The sequence below is a fragment of the Mustelus asterias genome, chromosome 4, assembly GCF_964213995.1.
Source record: "Mustelus asterias chromosome 4, sMusAst1.hap1.1, whole genome shotgun sequence".
In the NCBI taxonomy this organism is placed as follows: Eukaryota; Metazoa; Chordata; class Chondrichthyes; order Carcharhiniformes; family Triakidae; genus Mustelus; species Mustelus asterias.
In genome coordinates, this window is record NC_135804.1 from 111,107,458 (window position 1) to 111,123,662 (window position 16,205).

The following is a 16,205-nucleotide window of genomic DNA, read 5'->3' on the forward strand; positions in this document are numbered from 1 at the left end:
AGAGGTCTATAAAATAATGAGGGGCATAGACAAGGTAGACAGTCAATATCTTTTCCCAAAGGTAGGGGAGTCTAAAACTAGAGGGCATAGGTTTAAGGTGAGAGGGGAGAGATACAAAAGTGTCCAGAGGGGCAATTTTTTCACACAGAGGTTGGTGAGTGTCTGGAACAAGCTGCCAGAGGTAGTAGTAGAGGCGGGTGCAATTTCATCTTTTAAAAAGCATTTAGATAGTTACATGGGTACGATGGGTATAGAGGGATATGGGCCAAATGCGGGCAATTGGGATTAGTTTAGGGGTTTTAAAAAATAAGGGCGGCATGGACAAGTTGGGCCGAAGGGCCTGTTTCCATGCTGTAAACCTCTATGAATCTATAACTCTGTTGATGAGAGAAGTGCAGTTGATGTAGTTTATATGGGTTTTAGCAGAACTTTTGACAAGGTCCACATGGGAGATTGATTGAGAAGGTTGAAGCACATGGAATTCAGGGAAACCTGGTGAGATGGATCCAAAACTGGCTTAGTAATAGGACACAAAGGGTGGTGGTGGAAGGCTATTTGAGTGACTGGAGGCTGGTGTCCAGTGTCATACCATAAGGTTCAGTGCTGGGTCCCTATTGTTTGTTATATACATAAATGATACAGATGTAGAGGAAATAATAAGCAAGTTTGGAGTTGACACCAAGATTGGTAGGGTGGCTAACAGTAAAGAAGAAGGTTGTAGGTTACAGGAAGATATAGATGGGTTGGTCAGATGGACAGAGAAGTGGCAGATGGTATTTCACCCTGATAAGTGCAAGGTGATGCACTTTGGAAGAAGAAACAAGACAAAGGAGTATTTAGTGAATGATAGGACACTCGGAAGCTCAGAGGAACAAATGGATCTTGGATACTTATTCACAGATTCCTGAAGGTGGAAGAGCAGGTGAATAGGGTAGTTAAGAAGGCATAAGGGACACTTGCTTTTATCAGTTGTGGTAGAGAATAAGAACAAGGAGGTTATGTTGGAGCTGTACAGAACACTGGATGACCAGAGCTGGAGTACTGTATGGAATTCTAGTCACCTCACTATAGGAAGAATGTGATTGCACTACGGGGGTACAGATGAGATGCATCAGGATATTGCCTGGGTTGGAGCAGTTGAGCTATAAGACCCGATAGGCTTGGATTGTTTTCTTTACAGCAGAGAAGGCTGAGGGGGGACATGACTGAGGTATAAGATTATGAGGGGTATGGACAGGGTGAATAAGAAGCAGCTGTTCCCCTTGGTTCAGGAGTCAATCACGAGGGGTAGGAGATTCAGGGGGATTTAAGATTTATTTTTCCCCACTCAGAAGGTGGTGAAAATCTGGAATGCATTTCCAGGGAAGGTTGTGGAGGCCAGAAACCTTACAACCATTAAAAAATATTTGGATGAGCACTTGAAAAATCATTACATTCAAGGATATGAGACAAGTGCTGGAAAATGGCATTCCCATGACTTTAGTAATAGTTATTGTTGGTGCAGGCTCGATGGGCTGAAGGTACTTTTCTGCGCGGTACGACTCTATGGCTGTTAACAACTTTGGCATTAAGGAGAAAAGGGGAGAAAAGTCATCACTAGCAAGGGATACCTACTCTCTTAACTACTCACATAAATCATCTTAGCTTCACTGTTACTTGATACCTAATTCAATCATTTACTTACCCACATGTGAAGGCCATACAGTGATATGAGGGTGAGAATGATACCATCCTACCACTCTCATTGGGCGACCAGTCATTTCAGCTAACCTGTGCGAGTTGTCAAAGATCGTAAATGAAATCTCTGCCGCATAAGCTTTAAGCGATGCATCTTAGAATCATAAAATCACCTTCCTAGAATCCTGCAAATTCACAAACTCGATATAATGCAAACCTCCCTAGAATCCTCTGACATCAAAGCACATCAGAAAATATGAACTTCTCCTAATCCAAATAGAAATACAGAAAAATAAGGTTGTGAAGGAATATTATGATTTAAAAAGACATTTTCTTGTCTCATCTCAGTAGCTTCCAGTTAAATAGGCAAGATTAAATTTGTTTCATATGTTGATATAGCAGCATGGAGGGAGATTTACTCTTCATCTCCTAGTAATTTTAGTCTGCATTCAACTTCAAAACCCACGTGTAAGACTAACATTCTTATATCCTTATTAAGAACCAAGAATTTGGTGTTGTAGATGTGGGGGGTGTCATTTTGAAGCAGATTACATCCTTCCTCAGATTTCCTTTTAGTGGAGCTACGTTTCTAAACTCAGTGGGCCCGGTAGTAGTATACCAATGCATCCCTATCAGCTACTACTTTCAGCTGCTGCTCTGCTGCACTAGTACTGATATTTAAATGACAATTTTCCCTCTCACTCCTGTCCAGGCTTTCTTTTCTGATTTTTTGAAGTGAGCAGGGTAGATGCAGGGAGAAATGCAAATTCAGCAACAACAGCCAGCACTAGAATCAAAACAGTCACTGAAATATCATAACAATAATGGAGTGGAACAATACACTAATGGGAATGCACTGTATGAAATGAAAGTGAGGGTCAATGTATTTGTGGATATGTCAACCTATACACAATGGCAAATTTAGGGTATTAGAAGCTTCGTCATTTCAGTGTTCAATTTATATGAAGGTCGTGGATCTATCTAGGGTGGAAATTGTTGGTTGCCTTGTACCGGAGTTAAAATGGTTACAAATACTATTATCCGAGCTCAGACTGTTTCACAAGGCAATGGGGGAAGCAAGCTTTACTCTCCACGTAACCTGTATTTATCCAATCTTGGTCTGCTGAACAGGACACTGACTGCAAAAGATCCTTATTTCCGAGCATTTAGATGTCTCACCTTGATAAAATATTTTTTTAAACTATGGCAATATATTGCTAGCCAACAAAAATGTGATCATACGTGAATCTCAGAGTCTGTCCTGATAGTAATCTCTATGGAAAGGATATCTCAGCTTCAGTAGAGGCTGCAGAAAGTTGCTCTGGAGAAATTTCCACCCGATCCTTGCGTTTGTCCGAGCGGCGAAGAATTATGACAGAATGGATATGAACAATTCTGCTTGTGTCAACCTGAAACAAAAATGAAGAGGTTAATTACCTTCTGTTTCATTATAGCATATCAAAGGGAATTGGTGGCAAACTGGGTTAGAACATTCTCTCTTATCCCTGGAACCTGGTCTCGTATCCGGCCGGAGAGAACAGATTAAAATTTTCTGTCTGCTGACTGTGAGCTTTTGCCGTTCCAATTAAACTTGAGATGATTGTGGAAATGGAAATATCACACTGGTGCAATGCAGTGTGATCTACTGAGATTCCAAATAATTGGAATATTGGAGTAAGATAGAGAGATCTCTGCATCCTATTCATGTTATACCTGAGTGTACATAATGCTGATACTGAATAGCTAAAATTAAAGTGTTCTGTTTCCCTATTGGTAACATGCTTCAGAACTAATTAAACATAACACAAAAACACAGTCGATGCTGGGATTTTTCTGTATTTCTCCAATCAACCATTTGGCAGAAGTGTTGCTCATGTGGCAAAAAACTGGGCTTCCATTAATCTTGAAGTTTATTTATTCAGTGTGTGCAGTCACAGAACCAAGTAACAGCCTTGTCAATGGCTAGATGGAGTTCTTTAAGCCCTTCAAATTTAGTCACTGGACATTCCTCGACAATAAAAGATGAATGAAAGAATGAAAAATATTAGATCTTGAGGAGTCTCGTCAGGACGAGTGTGAAAGGCATGTTTCCAGTAGTGGGAAAATCTACATTAGGGCCCATTTAGCAGGTGAGGAGAAATATTTTCTCTCAGAGGGTTGACGAGCAGTAGGATGAGAGTGGTTTCTGGTGGATGTTTTCTCCTGCCATAGATCCTCAGTGTAGTGGGTTTAACCATATAGGGTGCTATGATGGAAAGCATACTGCTTGTGGGTTGAAGAGGTCATTCAATAAGGACAGGTTTGAGTTGGAGTAGAACTTCTCTAGTACCTTCCCTGGTGCAATTAACCCCCTAATATATGGAGGCAAGGGCAACAATGTTACTGAGGACTGGGAGACAGGGGAGGTGAGTTGGTTGAACAGTACATGATAGCGCACATTATTAAGTTGCACGTCGACAAGTTTGGTGTGGACCGATTGGTACTACTTTCATGCACGGTATTCTTGTATGAGTATGTGATTGGGCAGGGGGGTGGGGGTGGGGGGGGGGGGGGGTCATGAGCAATGATCCCATGAGCTACTGGCCAATTTACTAAGGAGGTAATTGCAAATTGTTTTTTCTGCAGTCTTGATGAGGTGCTGGTTATACTTGAAGTTTCTGCCAAGGATAACACCTGGATAAACAGGACAGGGATAATTGTTCAATTCCTGGTCATCTAGGGTGATGTTCAGTTTCTGGGAATGCTGGCATTGTCGAACACTTTCCATGTTCACTGTGTTGTACTGGTGCTCAGATTTGGGCACCATGTCTTTCAGTGGTCATGATGTGAAGATGCCAGCGTTGGACTGGGGTAAGCACAGTAAGAAGTCTCACAACACCCAGGTTAAAGTCCAACAGGCTTATTTGGCAGCACTAGCTTTCGGAGTCTCAAGCTCCTTCATCAGGTGAGACTTCTTTCAGTGGTCAGCCAGCTTTGCAATAGCCTTATTTAGTGTGCCTTCCAACTCAGGGTACATCTGAGCCAGTATGTTACAGCAGATGTCATCTGCAAAGATAAACTTCTGGGACTGGTTGGAGGTAGACCATTGTTGTACAAGGTGAACCTGGTTGGAGTTAAGCCAGAGACCTGGGCTTGCCCATTCATCCCTTTTCTTCAGGTTCTAGTCTTGTCACATTTATGCACTCGAACCATCTGTCCCAGACTAGCAGTTTAATGGCATCAGTAACAAGAGAGGGAGAAATCTTGAAGTTCCGGTGGTTGATTGAGAGAATCTCTGAGGAAATACCCAAAAATAGTTTGTCCCTTTTGGATTGAATCTGGATATTATAGTTATCTTGCAGTTCCTGGAAATATTACTACAGCAGTGACCAGGAGGAGAGCAGCTGAGCAAGAACAAAGCAGGTGATAAGGTGCAGTGGGAAGATCAAGTCCAAGAGCAGGAGGAGTTGGAGCTGAGCGAGAGCAGAGCTGAAGTAGGAGCAGAGCTTGCTAAAAGGTATAATGGCAGAGCAAAGGTGTGGCCAGAAGGATCACAGGCAGAAATGGGATGAGTGAGGTCAAAGTCAGTGCAGAGAGCAAGGAACAGCAGAACCTGAAGGAACTAAGATCAGTGTCAAGGGCAAGTATGAGGTAAGGATTTCAGAACTAAGACAAGGAACTAGAATTATTAAATCAGATTTTAAATCTTAAATGTTCTTTTTCATAATTTTAGTTAGTCCTAGAAATAAAGGTGTGACTGGGCACTTCAGTCCAGTTAGAAGCACATCTTGTTTCACATGGGAACTCCAGGAAACTTCTCATGTCCTGGACAACCACATGTGCAGAAAGTGTTTGAACTCCAGGTTTTGGAGTTTGAGTGGAGCGAAAGTCAGTGTGTGCAACCACAAGACTGGTTTTCATGGCTAACACATTTCAACAGATGGTCATCCTACAGGTTAAGGATGTGGCGGCAATGGTTAGTTTAACCATAATGGTGGGAATGCTTTTAGAAATTATAATCAGGGATAAAATTAACAATCACTTGGATTAGGGCTGATTAGTTAAAGCAAATTAGCACAGATTTGTTAAACACAAACTGTGTTTTAATTAATTTGATTGAGTTTTTTGACAGGTGGCCTGTCCTGGTACCTAACCATGAATCAAATTTTTCATGCAAAGTGAAACAAAATGCATTCACTAATTTTCTTCCAGCCCATGTGCCTCCCTCCAATCCTAATCCTAACCTTTTAATTTGATCCTAACGCCTGGATTAATTTCTTGTTGTTCTGTTGACACATGAGAAATGCGGGCATTTCTCATCTTAAAAAGACACAGTCTTCTCCACATATTTTACCAAATATCTGAATGCTCTCACAAATAAAACTATCAACACAAGTACAGAATAGCAAACTGTTAACGAACAGTGAGCTCCAGGCGATTCATGGAACAGAAACTGAGGCTTAGTTGGTATTAGGTGGCTGACCTTGTTCTCCCCTCAATAAATTGTAAACTATGATGGCTAACAGCTAGTTTCTGGGCTGAGTTATTCGGTTTCTGTGTCCATTCAGTAGTAGAACAAACACTTTGGCCTGTTGCTGTGATGATGGTGGCTCAAATCTCTGCTGGAGGTGATGCTATAGAACATAGAACAGTACAGCACAGAACAGGCCCTTCGGCCCACGATGTTGTGCCGAGCTTTATCTGAAACCAAGATCAAGCTATCCCACTCCCTATCATCCTGGTGTGCTCCATGTGCCTATCCAATAACCGCTTAAATGTTCCTAAAGTGTCTGACTCCACTATCACTGCAGGCAGTCCATTCCACACCCCAACCACTCTATGTGTAAAGAACCTACCTCTGATATCCTTCCTGTATCTCCCACCACGAACCCTATAGTTATGCCCTCTTGTAATAGCTCCATCCACCCGAGGAAATAGTCTTTGAACGTTCACTCTATCTATCCCCTTCATCATTTTATAAACCTCTATTAAGTCTCCCCTCAGCCTCCTCCGCCCCAGAGAGAACAGCCCTAGCTCCCTCAACCTTTCCACATAAGACCTTCCCTCCAAACCAGGCAGCATCCTGGTAAATCTCCTCTGCACTCTTTCCAGCGCTTCCACATCCTTCTTATAGTGAGGTGACCAGAACTGCACACAATATTCCAAATGTGGTCTCACCAAGGTCCTGTACAGTTGCAGCATAACCCCACGGCTCTTAAACTCCAACCCCCTGTTAATAAAAGCTAACACACTATAGGCCTTCTTCACAGCTCTATCCACTTGAGTGGCAACCTTTAGAGATCTGTGGATATAGACCCCAAGATCTCTCTGTTCCTCCACAGTCTTCAGATCCCTACCTTTGACCCTGTAATCCACATTTAAATTAGTCCTACCAAAATGAATCACCTCACATTTATCAGGGTTAAACTCCATTTGCCATTTTTCAGCCCAGCTTTGCATCCTATCTATGTCTCTTTGCAGCCTACAACAGCCCTCCACCTCATCCACTACTCCACCAATCTTGGTGTCATCAGCAAATTTACTGATCCACCCTTCAGCCCCCTCCTCTAAGTCATTAATAAAAATCACAAAGAGCAGAGGACCAACCACTGATCCCTGCGGCACTCCGCTAGCAACCTGCCTCCAATCCGAAAATTTTCCATCGACCACCACCCTCTGTCTTCGATCAGACAGCCAGTTACCTATCCAATCGGCCAACTTTCCCTCTATCCCACACCTCCTCACTTTCATCATAAGCCGACCACAGGGAACCTTATCAAACGCCTTACTAAAATCCATGTATATGACATCAACTGCCCTACCTTCATCAACACACTTAGTTACCTCCTCAAAAAATTCTATCAAATTTGTGAGGCACGACTTGCCCTTCACGAATCCGTGCTGACTATCCCGGATTAATCCGCATCTTTCTAAATGGTCGTAAATCCCATCTCTAAGGACCTTTTCCATCAATTTACCAACCACCGAAGTAAGACTAACCGGTCTATAATTACCAGGGTCATTTCTATTCCCTTTCTTAAACAGAGGAACAACATTCACCATTCTCCAGTCCTCTGGCACCATCCCCGTGGACAGCGAGGACCCAAAGATCAAAGATCTATAATCAGATACTTATTGGAATTTGAATGATTTCACAGCATTATTATGGACTAATCCAAAATAGTGCAAAATTGCATAAAGCAGGCTCTCCAGCTCCAATGCAATGTGGCTAAAAGGGAATTCGGAAGAATTTGTTTTCCCTTTATTCTTTCAAGGGATATGAGCGTCGCTGGCAAGGCCATCCTTAATTTCCCTTCCATTGGGAGGGCTGCTAGGCCATTTTGGAGGGCAGTTAAAATTGTTGTGGATCTGGAGTCACTAGTAGGCCAGGTTCTGTGCTGTAACAATTCTGTGAATTACTCTACTGTAGTGCAGGGGTCCTAACAATCTGAGCAAAATCCAAATAGCAGAGCTGGGGAAGCATAGATCCAACATCACTTGTTCTTCCCAAGCAAACTAGTTACCACATTCAAATAATTCATATCATTAGCATGGATTGCAATGGTTCAAAACAGCTCACCATTACCTTCTCAAGGGCCAGTAGGGATGGGCAATAAATGCTGGCCTGGCTAGTGATGCCCACATCCCATAAATTAATTAAAAACTCAAAATGTTATTTTCTTGGGAAAAAAGATTTGAATGAAACAATAACAGCTTCCACCACATTGGAACCTGTATATGATTTCTGCAGAGGTTGGGTTAATAGCTCAAGTTCTAAGGTTTACTCCGGTGGTAGCAGCTAGCACTACTGCTTCACAGCACCAGGGACCAGGGTTCAATTCCTGTCTTGGGTGACTGTGTGGAGTATGCACATTCTCCCAGTGTCTGCATGGGTTTCCTCCCACAGTCCAAAGTTGTGTAAGTTAGGTGGATTGGCCATGCTAAATTGCCCCAAGACGTGTAGGTTAGGGGGATTAGCAGAGTAAACACATGGGGTTATAAAAACAGGTGCAGGGTGGGCCTGGTAAGTGTGTGGGGTTACAAAAATGGGTGCAGAATGGGCCTGATTAAGATGTCAGAGAATTGGTGCAGACTCAATGGGCCGAATGGCCTCTTTTTGCACTGTAGGGATTCAATAGCCTCAGTAATTAATCCCTGCACATTATTTTGAAAGGGACTATTTAGAAAAGCTCTTGCAAAACCTCAACAGAGGTGGGGATGGGGTGAATGGCCTCCTGCTGTATGATTTTGTAAGCAGCATCCCATTGAAGGAGTGATGGAAAATCAGGCAGTGCCAGCTGGTTGGTCCTGACGATGGGATGGGGCAGCCTCAGGAATGATGCCCACCCCATCCCCAGACAGGCCCGAGGTGGGGGGGGGGCAGAGAAGGGATGGGGCTGGTTGCCAGGGGTAACGGTGCTCTGCCCGGTTGGGGGTTGGGGGGGGGGGGGGTTGTCAGGGTGACGGTCTCCCGGTTGCTAAGGGAAGGCTCGAGCGAGGTACCTCTCCGATGCAGAGTCCCATCACTTCCTCCTTCTCGGTGGACAGGGCGTGATTTAAACAGACCAGGAACGCGTCCGAGTCCAGGTGAACCCCGCACACCGCCATGTCCGGCCACCCGCATCGAGTGTAAACTCCCTTTAACCAAACCGGATCCCCCTCCCCGACAACATGGACACGCAACCGGTGCCGGGTGAAACAACGCGGCGGCGCAAGTGGGTTCCGGAACATTCGCCGAGTGAAATCGGAGCGGGCGGCGGCCGCAAAAGAAAAATAAACCGAGTGATTACACCATTGCGTGGAAGGCCGAGGGAGTCCGCGTTACTCACTCCGGGGGCTGTAAGGCGGGGGTTAAGAAGATGTTATTTATTCCTCAGCGGCTCATTCTGAGCTGAACCCGAGCAGATTATGAGGTGACACCGGCTCTCCAGCAGGTGAAAGGGGGCAGGAGGAGAGTGAATTGAGGCAGGTGAGAAAACACATAACTAGTTATAAACAGACTCATGAAGAGAACCTATTAACTTTTGCACCTTGTGATTCAAAGGAAGCTGCTCTTGCACAAACCTCCCCCAGCTAGGAGTCCAAATGAAGTGGAATAAAAATATTAATCCCAGTTACTGCAAATTAACGTCAGCGAGTCTTTGACCAAAGGAAGAAACTGGTTTAAAGTTTATTAGCGTCACAAGTAGGCTTACATTAACACTGCAATGAAGTTACTGTGAAAAATCCCCTGGTCGCCACACTCCGGTGCCTGTTCGGGTACACCTAAGGGAGAATTTAGCATGGCCAATTCACCTAACCCGCACGTCTTTCGGACTGTGGGGGAAACCAGAGCACCCGGAGGAAACCCACACAGATACGGGGAGAAAGTGCAAATTCCGTGCAGTGACTCAAGCTGGGGATCGAACCGGGTCTTATTTCTCGAGGAATTAAGGGCTATTTCTCGAGGAATTATTCTCGAGGAATTTCTCGAGGAATTAAGGGCTATTTCTCGAGGAATTAAGGGCTATGCAGTGACTCAAGCTGGGGATCGAACCGGTTCTTATTTCTCGAGGAATTAAGGGCTATGGGGAGAGAGCGGGTAAATGGAGTTGAAATCAACCATGATTGAATGGTGGAGTGGACTCGATGGGCCGAATGGCCTTACTTCCGCTCCTATGTCTTATGGTCTAGGGTCTCTGCCGTTGTGAGGCAGCAGTGCTAACCACAGTGCCACCGTGAATGCAAACACGTGGAGATTTCTTTTACATAGATGAGAGATACACCAAAGTAAGTAAACTAAAGTCACCTCAACTTGGGTGTTTGGGAGTAGAATATGTCTTGAGGGGAGGACGTAATTTTAGAGGCATCAGCAAACTTATCAGAGGTTTTGAAATTGGTTCAAGATAGTGTTTACACTTGTTGCCATATCCAAAACCAGTCGTGGGCAGTAATATGGTCAACTTTGATTTTAATGTTAACTTTGTAGACAGTGATGGTACAATCGTGGGATACTTATTGCTGTCTGCACCTAATATAAATGTTTTAGCTACTGCCGGAATTGGGAACAAAATTCCTGCTAGGCAGTGTAAATAGGGTGGAGCTGGTGATTACAATAACAATAGTTTTGAAACTTGGGACAGAACTGTTCATTTTTTGAATTTTTAAGTTTTGGAATTTTTTGAAGTTTATTTGGAAATTTTGAAAATATATGGTAGCTACCAAAACTCACTTCTTAAACAGAACTTCCCTACTTCTTGGTTTGGTGTGGCGATGAAGGCACCAGTTTTTAAAATTTAAAACAAAAGTACCTTCTCTGGAGAGTCCCATATCAGAATCAGTTCAAAAATCAGGGGTCATTGATTCAGGCTAAGTGGCAGAAAGATTAGAGGGGACATTAGGATTTTTTTATGTGGAGGGTGGTGGGTGCCTGGAATTCGCTGTCTGAATTGATGGTGCAGGCAGAAATCTTTAAGAAGTACCTGGATCTGCACCTTAAATTCTATAAGCTGGAGGGCAGTGGGCCGTGTGCAGGAAGATGGGATTAGATAGGGCAGCTGCGTGTCTTTGGTTCAGCTTGGACAAGATGGGCCAAATGGCCCCCTTCTATGCTTCACTTCTCAAATGATGTAGAGACTTCAGCATGTTTGTGAAACAGAAACTGAGAAGTTACAGTATGAATGCACTTTGGGACTTTTTTTCATTTAAACAGAATGTGGAAATGACTAAATCAACTCTTAAATGTAACTCTTATTTCTGACCTAAACAAGAAATCTGGCGTCAGTGTTGGCAGCTTCATGCTGTTGAGCTGGCTATGATCTTATTTAATTACAAATGAAATCAACAGATTTCTAATCATCTCATGAATTCTTATTGTTTCTCTAAATATCTACTTAAAAGTCTTGCATTTTGCATATGGCCATTACAACTCAAAATATCACATGTGACAATGTTACACATGCAAAATGTGAGTAACGCTTACAGCTGATTAGCTCAGATATACAAGATATTTTATATTCGGAGATCAATAATTGCATTTGCAACAATTAAAAGGATATTTTTTCCACTTGGATCATGTATTCACAGGTTAGCTGAAGGATGGAACTCTATTCTTTTGCCAACTGCATATCTTTGCTGCAGGAACAGAAAAATACCATCTACTACACAAATTATCACATCACTTCCTTATAAAGCTCTCTCAATAAGACTGTTGATTAGTTCCGAGCTCAATAAAGGTGCCAGATCCTGTCTGCCAACCAATGAGAATTTCAACTCAACACAAAAACAGAAAATGCAGGGAAATCTCAGTAGGTCTGACAGCATCTGTGGAGCTGTGACAAAGGATCATCCAGGCTCAAAACATTGGCTCTATTTTCTCTCCTCGGACTTTGTCAGGCCTGCTGAAATTTTGCAGCATTTCTGTTTTTGTTTCAGATTCCAGCATCCACAGTATTTTGCTTTTATCTTAGAATTTCAACTTAGTTTGGGCTGATTTCAGAAGCATCTTCTAAAGATGCATCAGTCAGTTATTAGACTAGTTTAATAAGCTTGGAATATTATCTGTAATTGTGTGCGTGTGTCCTGCCTTATATAAATTTGATTAACAGATTATTTTCATATGATTGAAGCTTTCTTTTTAGAGTATCCAAGGGAAGTGAGACAACTGTACAAAAATGCAAAAAAAGGTGCCATATATGCTCTTCTCTTTTTCAGGCATACTGCCATGTCTACCAAAGACCCCTGCCAGAAACAGGCCTGTGAAATACAGAAGTGCTTACAAGGTAAAATTTAGCATTTTCCCATTTCATTCCATGTACTTAATTTGAAGTATCTCAGTCTAACACTCAGATATACAGTATTATCTATCATAAATTACTTGAATTTTATTGAGACACTAAGATAATGCATGTTCTTTGAGAGTAGAGATTGGAAATCCTTATGTAAAAGAAAGAATTCCAGTGAGACCAGCTAGCTCACAATGGGACAAGTGCTGAGAAATCCGTAGCAGTTGTTTTGGGTGGCATCTGCTACTTGGTTCCAGAGTTTGGGATATCTGACCACTGTTTGCCTCTTGGTTTACATGGACTGAATACTGACTGAGAACATTAGAGTATAAGATAAATATTGTAGGTATTTTCTGTGCTTCACATGGTGTTTGACACTTTATCACTAATATTCAATATACAATTTTCTTTAGCGTTGTTGCATGTTGCTGATACATAACCCAGGCATTACTGCAGTACAGGTGTGTGGTAATAGCAGCTGTTCTGTACACTAGGACTTTTGTTATATTACAGTGGTCTTTGTGGTCAAACACTGCTGCTGTAATTTGTAGAAGGCTGAACTGCCAAGGCTGACCAAATGTTGAATCTCCTTGCCAGTTGTGGCCTTTTGACCAAAGTGGCCATCAAAGTATGAGACGTGCTCAACATATTCCAGAGTCTCTCCTTCAATAATATCCCACAATTCAATGGCCTGTCACAGAATATCTAGACTTGCATACAAAGACTGGCCATTTGAACCCACAGAACCATGAGTTAGTGCCTTCATAAGAGGAAGAAAAACTGATGGGCAAGAAACACACGTGGTTCGGAAATAGATATAGTTGTAGGTAATCTATATTTGCTTTATGTGGGTTGGGCATAAGATATAGTTTAAAGTTTTAGTTTCATTTTTAAAAGTTGCCTGTAAAGCTGTGGGTTTGTTTAGATGCTTGCATTTTTAATAAGGTTATTACAGATCTAAAACAAATACAATTCAAAAAACTGGGCTTTTGCCTGGCAACCAAGGGCCCACACAGAAAAGCAAAGGCAGTTTGAGTGCAGTTGAAAGAATGTAACTTAGAAGCAGGGAGCTTTGCACTGAAATGTCCAGAACAAACAATACACAGAAAACAAGTCCCAGAAACCAGGGAATGTGACAGAAGAGAGTTCCAGAAAGACAATGAAGTCAAGAAACAGGGACAGGAATTTGAGAAACAGGTCCTGTTCAGTGAGGTTCAGGTAGGGGCTCCAAATTTAAAAGACAAAGCTGCAGAAAGCAGATGGAAAGCAAAGTGGGCTTATGAGAAGCCAGAGGTACAAGGTGACCGTAAGGCTGGTGAGTTCTTACTACAGGCCTTTGGAGCAGTTCTGTTGGCATAGCTGGGTATCTGTGAGATTGTGTAGAAAGGAAGCTTGAATGTATCTGGTTTTGCAGGGCAGTCGAAAATTGGAGGTGGATCCTTGATAAAGACTTCCGAGAGAAAGCATCCTTTGAGGAAGATTTCAAGGCATGTTCTTTGAGAATGGAGATTGGAAATCCTTATGTAAAAGAAAGAATTCCATTGAGACCTGCTCACAGTGGGACAAGTGCTGAGAAATCCATAGAAGTTGTTTTCGGTGGCATCTGCCCCTTGGTTTCAGAGTTTGGGATATCTGACCACTGTTTGCCTCTTGGTTTACATGGATTGAATACTGCCTGAGAACATTAGAGTATAAGATAGATTTTGTATCTTGGTATTATCAGTACAAATCTATATATATCTGAAAAGGTAAAGGTGCCATAGTCCCAGATGACCATAGGTTGCTCTCCCCTTTGAGGGAGAGTGCTGACTGGTGGTGATTTAACCTGAGGATCTCCACACCACAGACAAGTGGGAAGGTTGAGAAGGCAGGGCCATCATGAATAACCTCAACCGGTACGTGAATTGAATCTGCGCTGTTAACGTCGCACTGCATCACAAACCTGCCATCCAGCCAACTGAAAAAAGATATGCAACAAAAACAGAAAATGCTGGAAAATCTCAGCAAGTCTGACACCATCTGTGGAGAGAGAACAGAGTTAACATTTTGAGTCTGGATGATCCTTCGTCAGAGGTATGGTATGGTATGGGTGAAGGACTGGTGTAACATTAATATTTTGTCTAATAACTGTAAGCTGACTCCTGTCACTGTGTTCAGTAGCAGCCATCCACATCTCTAAACAAAAAAAAAAGTTAGGTCTCCACCCCAGAACTGACTTGTCCAATAGTAACATCAGCTGGGATCATAAAAGTTTCACCTTCATCACATTGTTCAGTTCATTAGTTTACTTTCTGAGAAGTTAAACCATAATCCAGAGTAATTTCTGGAGGAAAAAGGTTTTGACTCTCTGTTCAGTGCTGCCAGACAACTGGCTGGGGTCAGTGATAGATACTCTGTATGAAAGAAGTACTGGATGAACACCTATGAAACGGGGATGATGCATACTTTTTCATGCTTCTTTTATAGCTTACAATTATCAGGAGAGCAAGTGTCAGCATGTGATCCAAGAAATGCATAAGTGCTGTCAGACATATGCAAAGACATCTGTTTGTTGTTCAGGCTTTTTGAAAGAAGAAGACAAGAAAAGGCTACAAACATCAACTGATTGCCAATGAGTGCAAATCCTTTGCTCATGCCTCAACTTAAGAGATTGCCATGTCGTATCACTGCTGACCACGACGAATTCGAAAGAAGATATAACGATAACAGTGATGACTTTAAATCAGTCAAATGTTAAATCAAATGTACAGAACTGCACAAAAATTAATTGAATAATGTATTAAAGTTTAACCCGTTGTACAGTTTTCTGGCCATCAACTCCACATTATTTCTTAGTAAACTGCCAATAACTGGTATCACAGTTATTTAATCCTAGAATGTGAATATCATTTTGAAACAAGAGCATCCTAATGATAGAGACTCTGTGTAAGATTTAAACAGAAGCACAGTCAGGACCTGGGTGTACATGTGCAGAAATTGCCGAAGGCCGGTTGAAAGTAGTGAATAAAGCATAAGGGATCCTGGGCTTTATAAATAGAGGTATTAAACAAGAAGATTATGGTAAACCTTTATAAGCCACTGGTTCGGCCTCAGCCAGAGAATTGTGACCAGTTCTGGGCACTGCACCTTAAGAAAAATGAGAAGATTTTAGAGTGGGGGTACTCTAAAAGATTTACGAGAATGGTTCCAAGGATAGATTGGTGAAGTTGGGGCTGTTCTCCTTAGGTAGGATTGCGAGGAGATTTGATAGAAATGTTCAAAATCATGAGGAGTCTGGACGGAATAGATGGGGAGCTATTGCTCCAATTGGCACTATTGTCGAGAACCAGATGACACCGATTTAAGGCGATTGTCAAAGGAAGCAATGACAACATGAGGAGAAACCTTTTTATGCAGTCTGGTTTGGACCTGGAATGTGGTGGATTTATTTGAATTAAGTATCTAAAGAGAAAGGTTTTCAGGACTATAAGGGAAAGGGACTAACTGATTAGCTCTTAGAGAGCATAGATGCCAAGCGTCAAATGACTAATCATTCTATCTATAATTGATGTAATTTGCTCCTTGTTAATCTATACGTCAGAATGTCTAGGTATTTAGTGGCAAAGAGGTACTTGCCTCTTGGCTCCCTCCAGAGGCATTACTGTGCACAGAAAAACAATTTCACCATTCCTCTTATAAGATAGCCATCACATGCTAATATGAATTTATTAGAGCAAGATTTGAAACACATTTACTAATCTCTATCAGGTCACTGAACCCTACTTAGTAAAAATATTCCTATAGATT

The 16,205-nt window shown here is 42.3% G+C and overlaps 2 protein-coding genes across 5 annotated transcripts in view; one reads left to right on the top strand and one right to left on the bottom strand.

Annotated features, from left to right (window-relative positions):
- brcc3 (BRCA1/BRCA2-containing complex, subunit 3) overlaps positions 1-9,387 on the bottom strand; it is a 22,964-nt gene extending 13,577 nt beyond the window's left edge. Inside the window, exons 1-3 of the mRNA XM_078211614.1 lie at positions 9,160-9,387; positions 2,966-3,086; positions 1,685-1,771 (exon numbers count right to left, since the gene is read on the bottom strand). Of these exons, the coding sequence (XP_078067740.1) occupies positions 1,685-1,771; positions 2,966-3,086; positions 9,160-9,387 (436 nt within the window). The remainder of the gene's footprint in view (positions 1-1,684; positions 1,772-2,965; positions 3,087-9,159) is intronic.
- Positions 9,367-15,223, top strand: cmc4 (C-x(9)-C motif containing 4 homolog (S. cerevisiae)). 4 transcript variants are annotated; one of them, XM_078211621.1, is made up of 3 exons: positions 9,367-9,495; positions 12,349-12,416; positions 14,886-15,223. In XM_078211621.1, exons 2-3 carry the CDS (start codon positions 12,359-12,361, stop codon positions 15,032-15,034), a joined length of 207 nt encoding a protein of 68 aa, XP_078067747.1. In that variant the 5' UTR covers positions 9,367-9,495; positions 12,349-12,358; the 3' UTR covers positions 15,035-15,223. The 4 variants fall into 4 exon arrangements, with proteins under 4 accessions (XP_078067747.1, XP_078067744.1, XP_078067746.1 ...); XM_078211618.1 differs by having other exon boundaries at positions 9,424-9,569; XM_078211620.1 differs by having other exon boundaries at positions 9,489-9,621.
- Positions 15,224-16,205: the final 982 nt, after the last annotated feature.

Bases quoted from the DNA above. Each gene is read 5' to 3' on its own strand.
- cmc4 (XM_078211618.1), top strand. The intron at 12,417-14,885 runs GTAAAATTTAGC...CTTCTTTTATAG, and splicing joins AATACAGAAGTGCTTACAAG to CTTACAATTATCAGGAGAGC.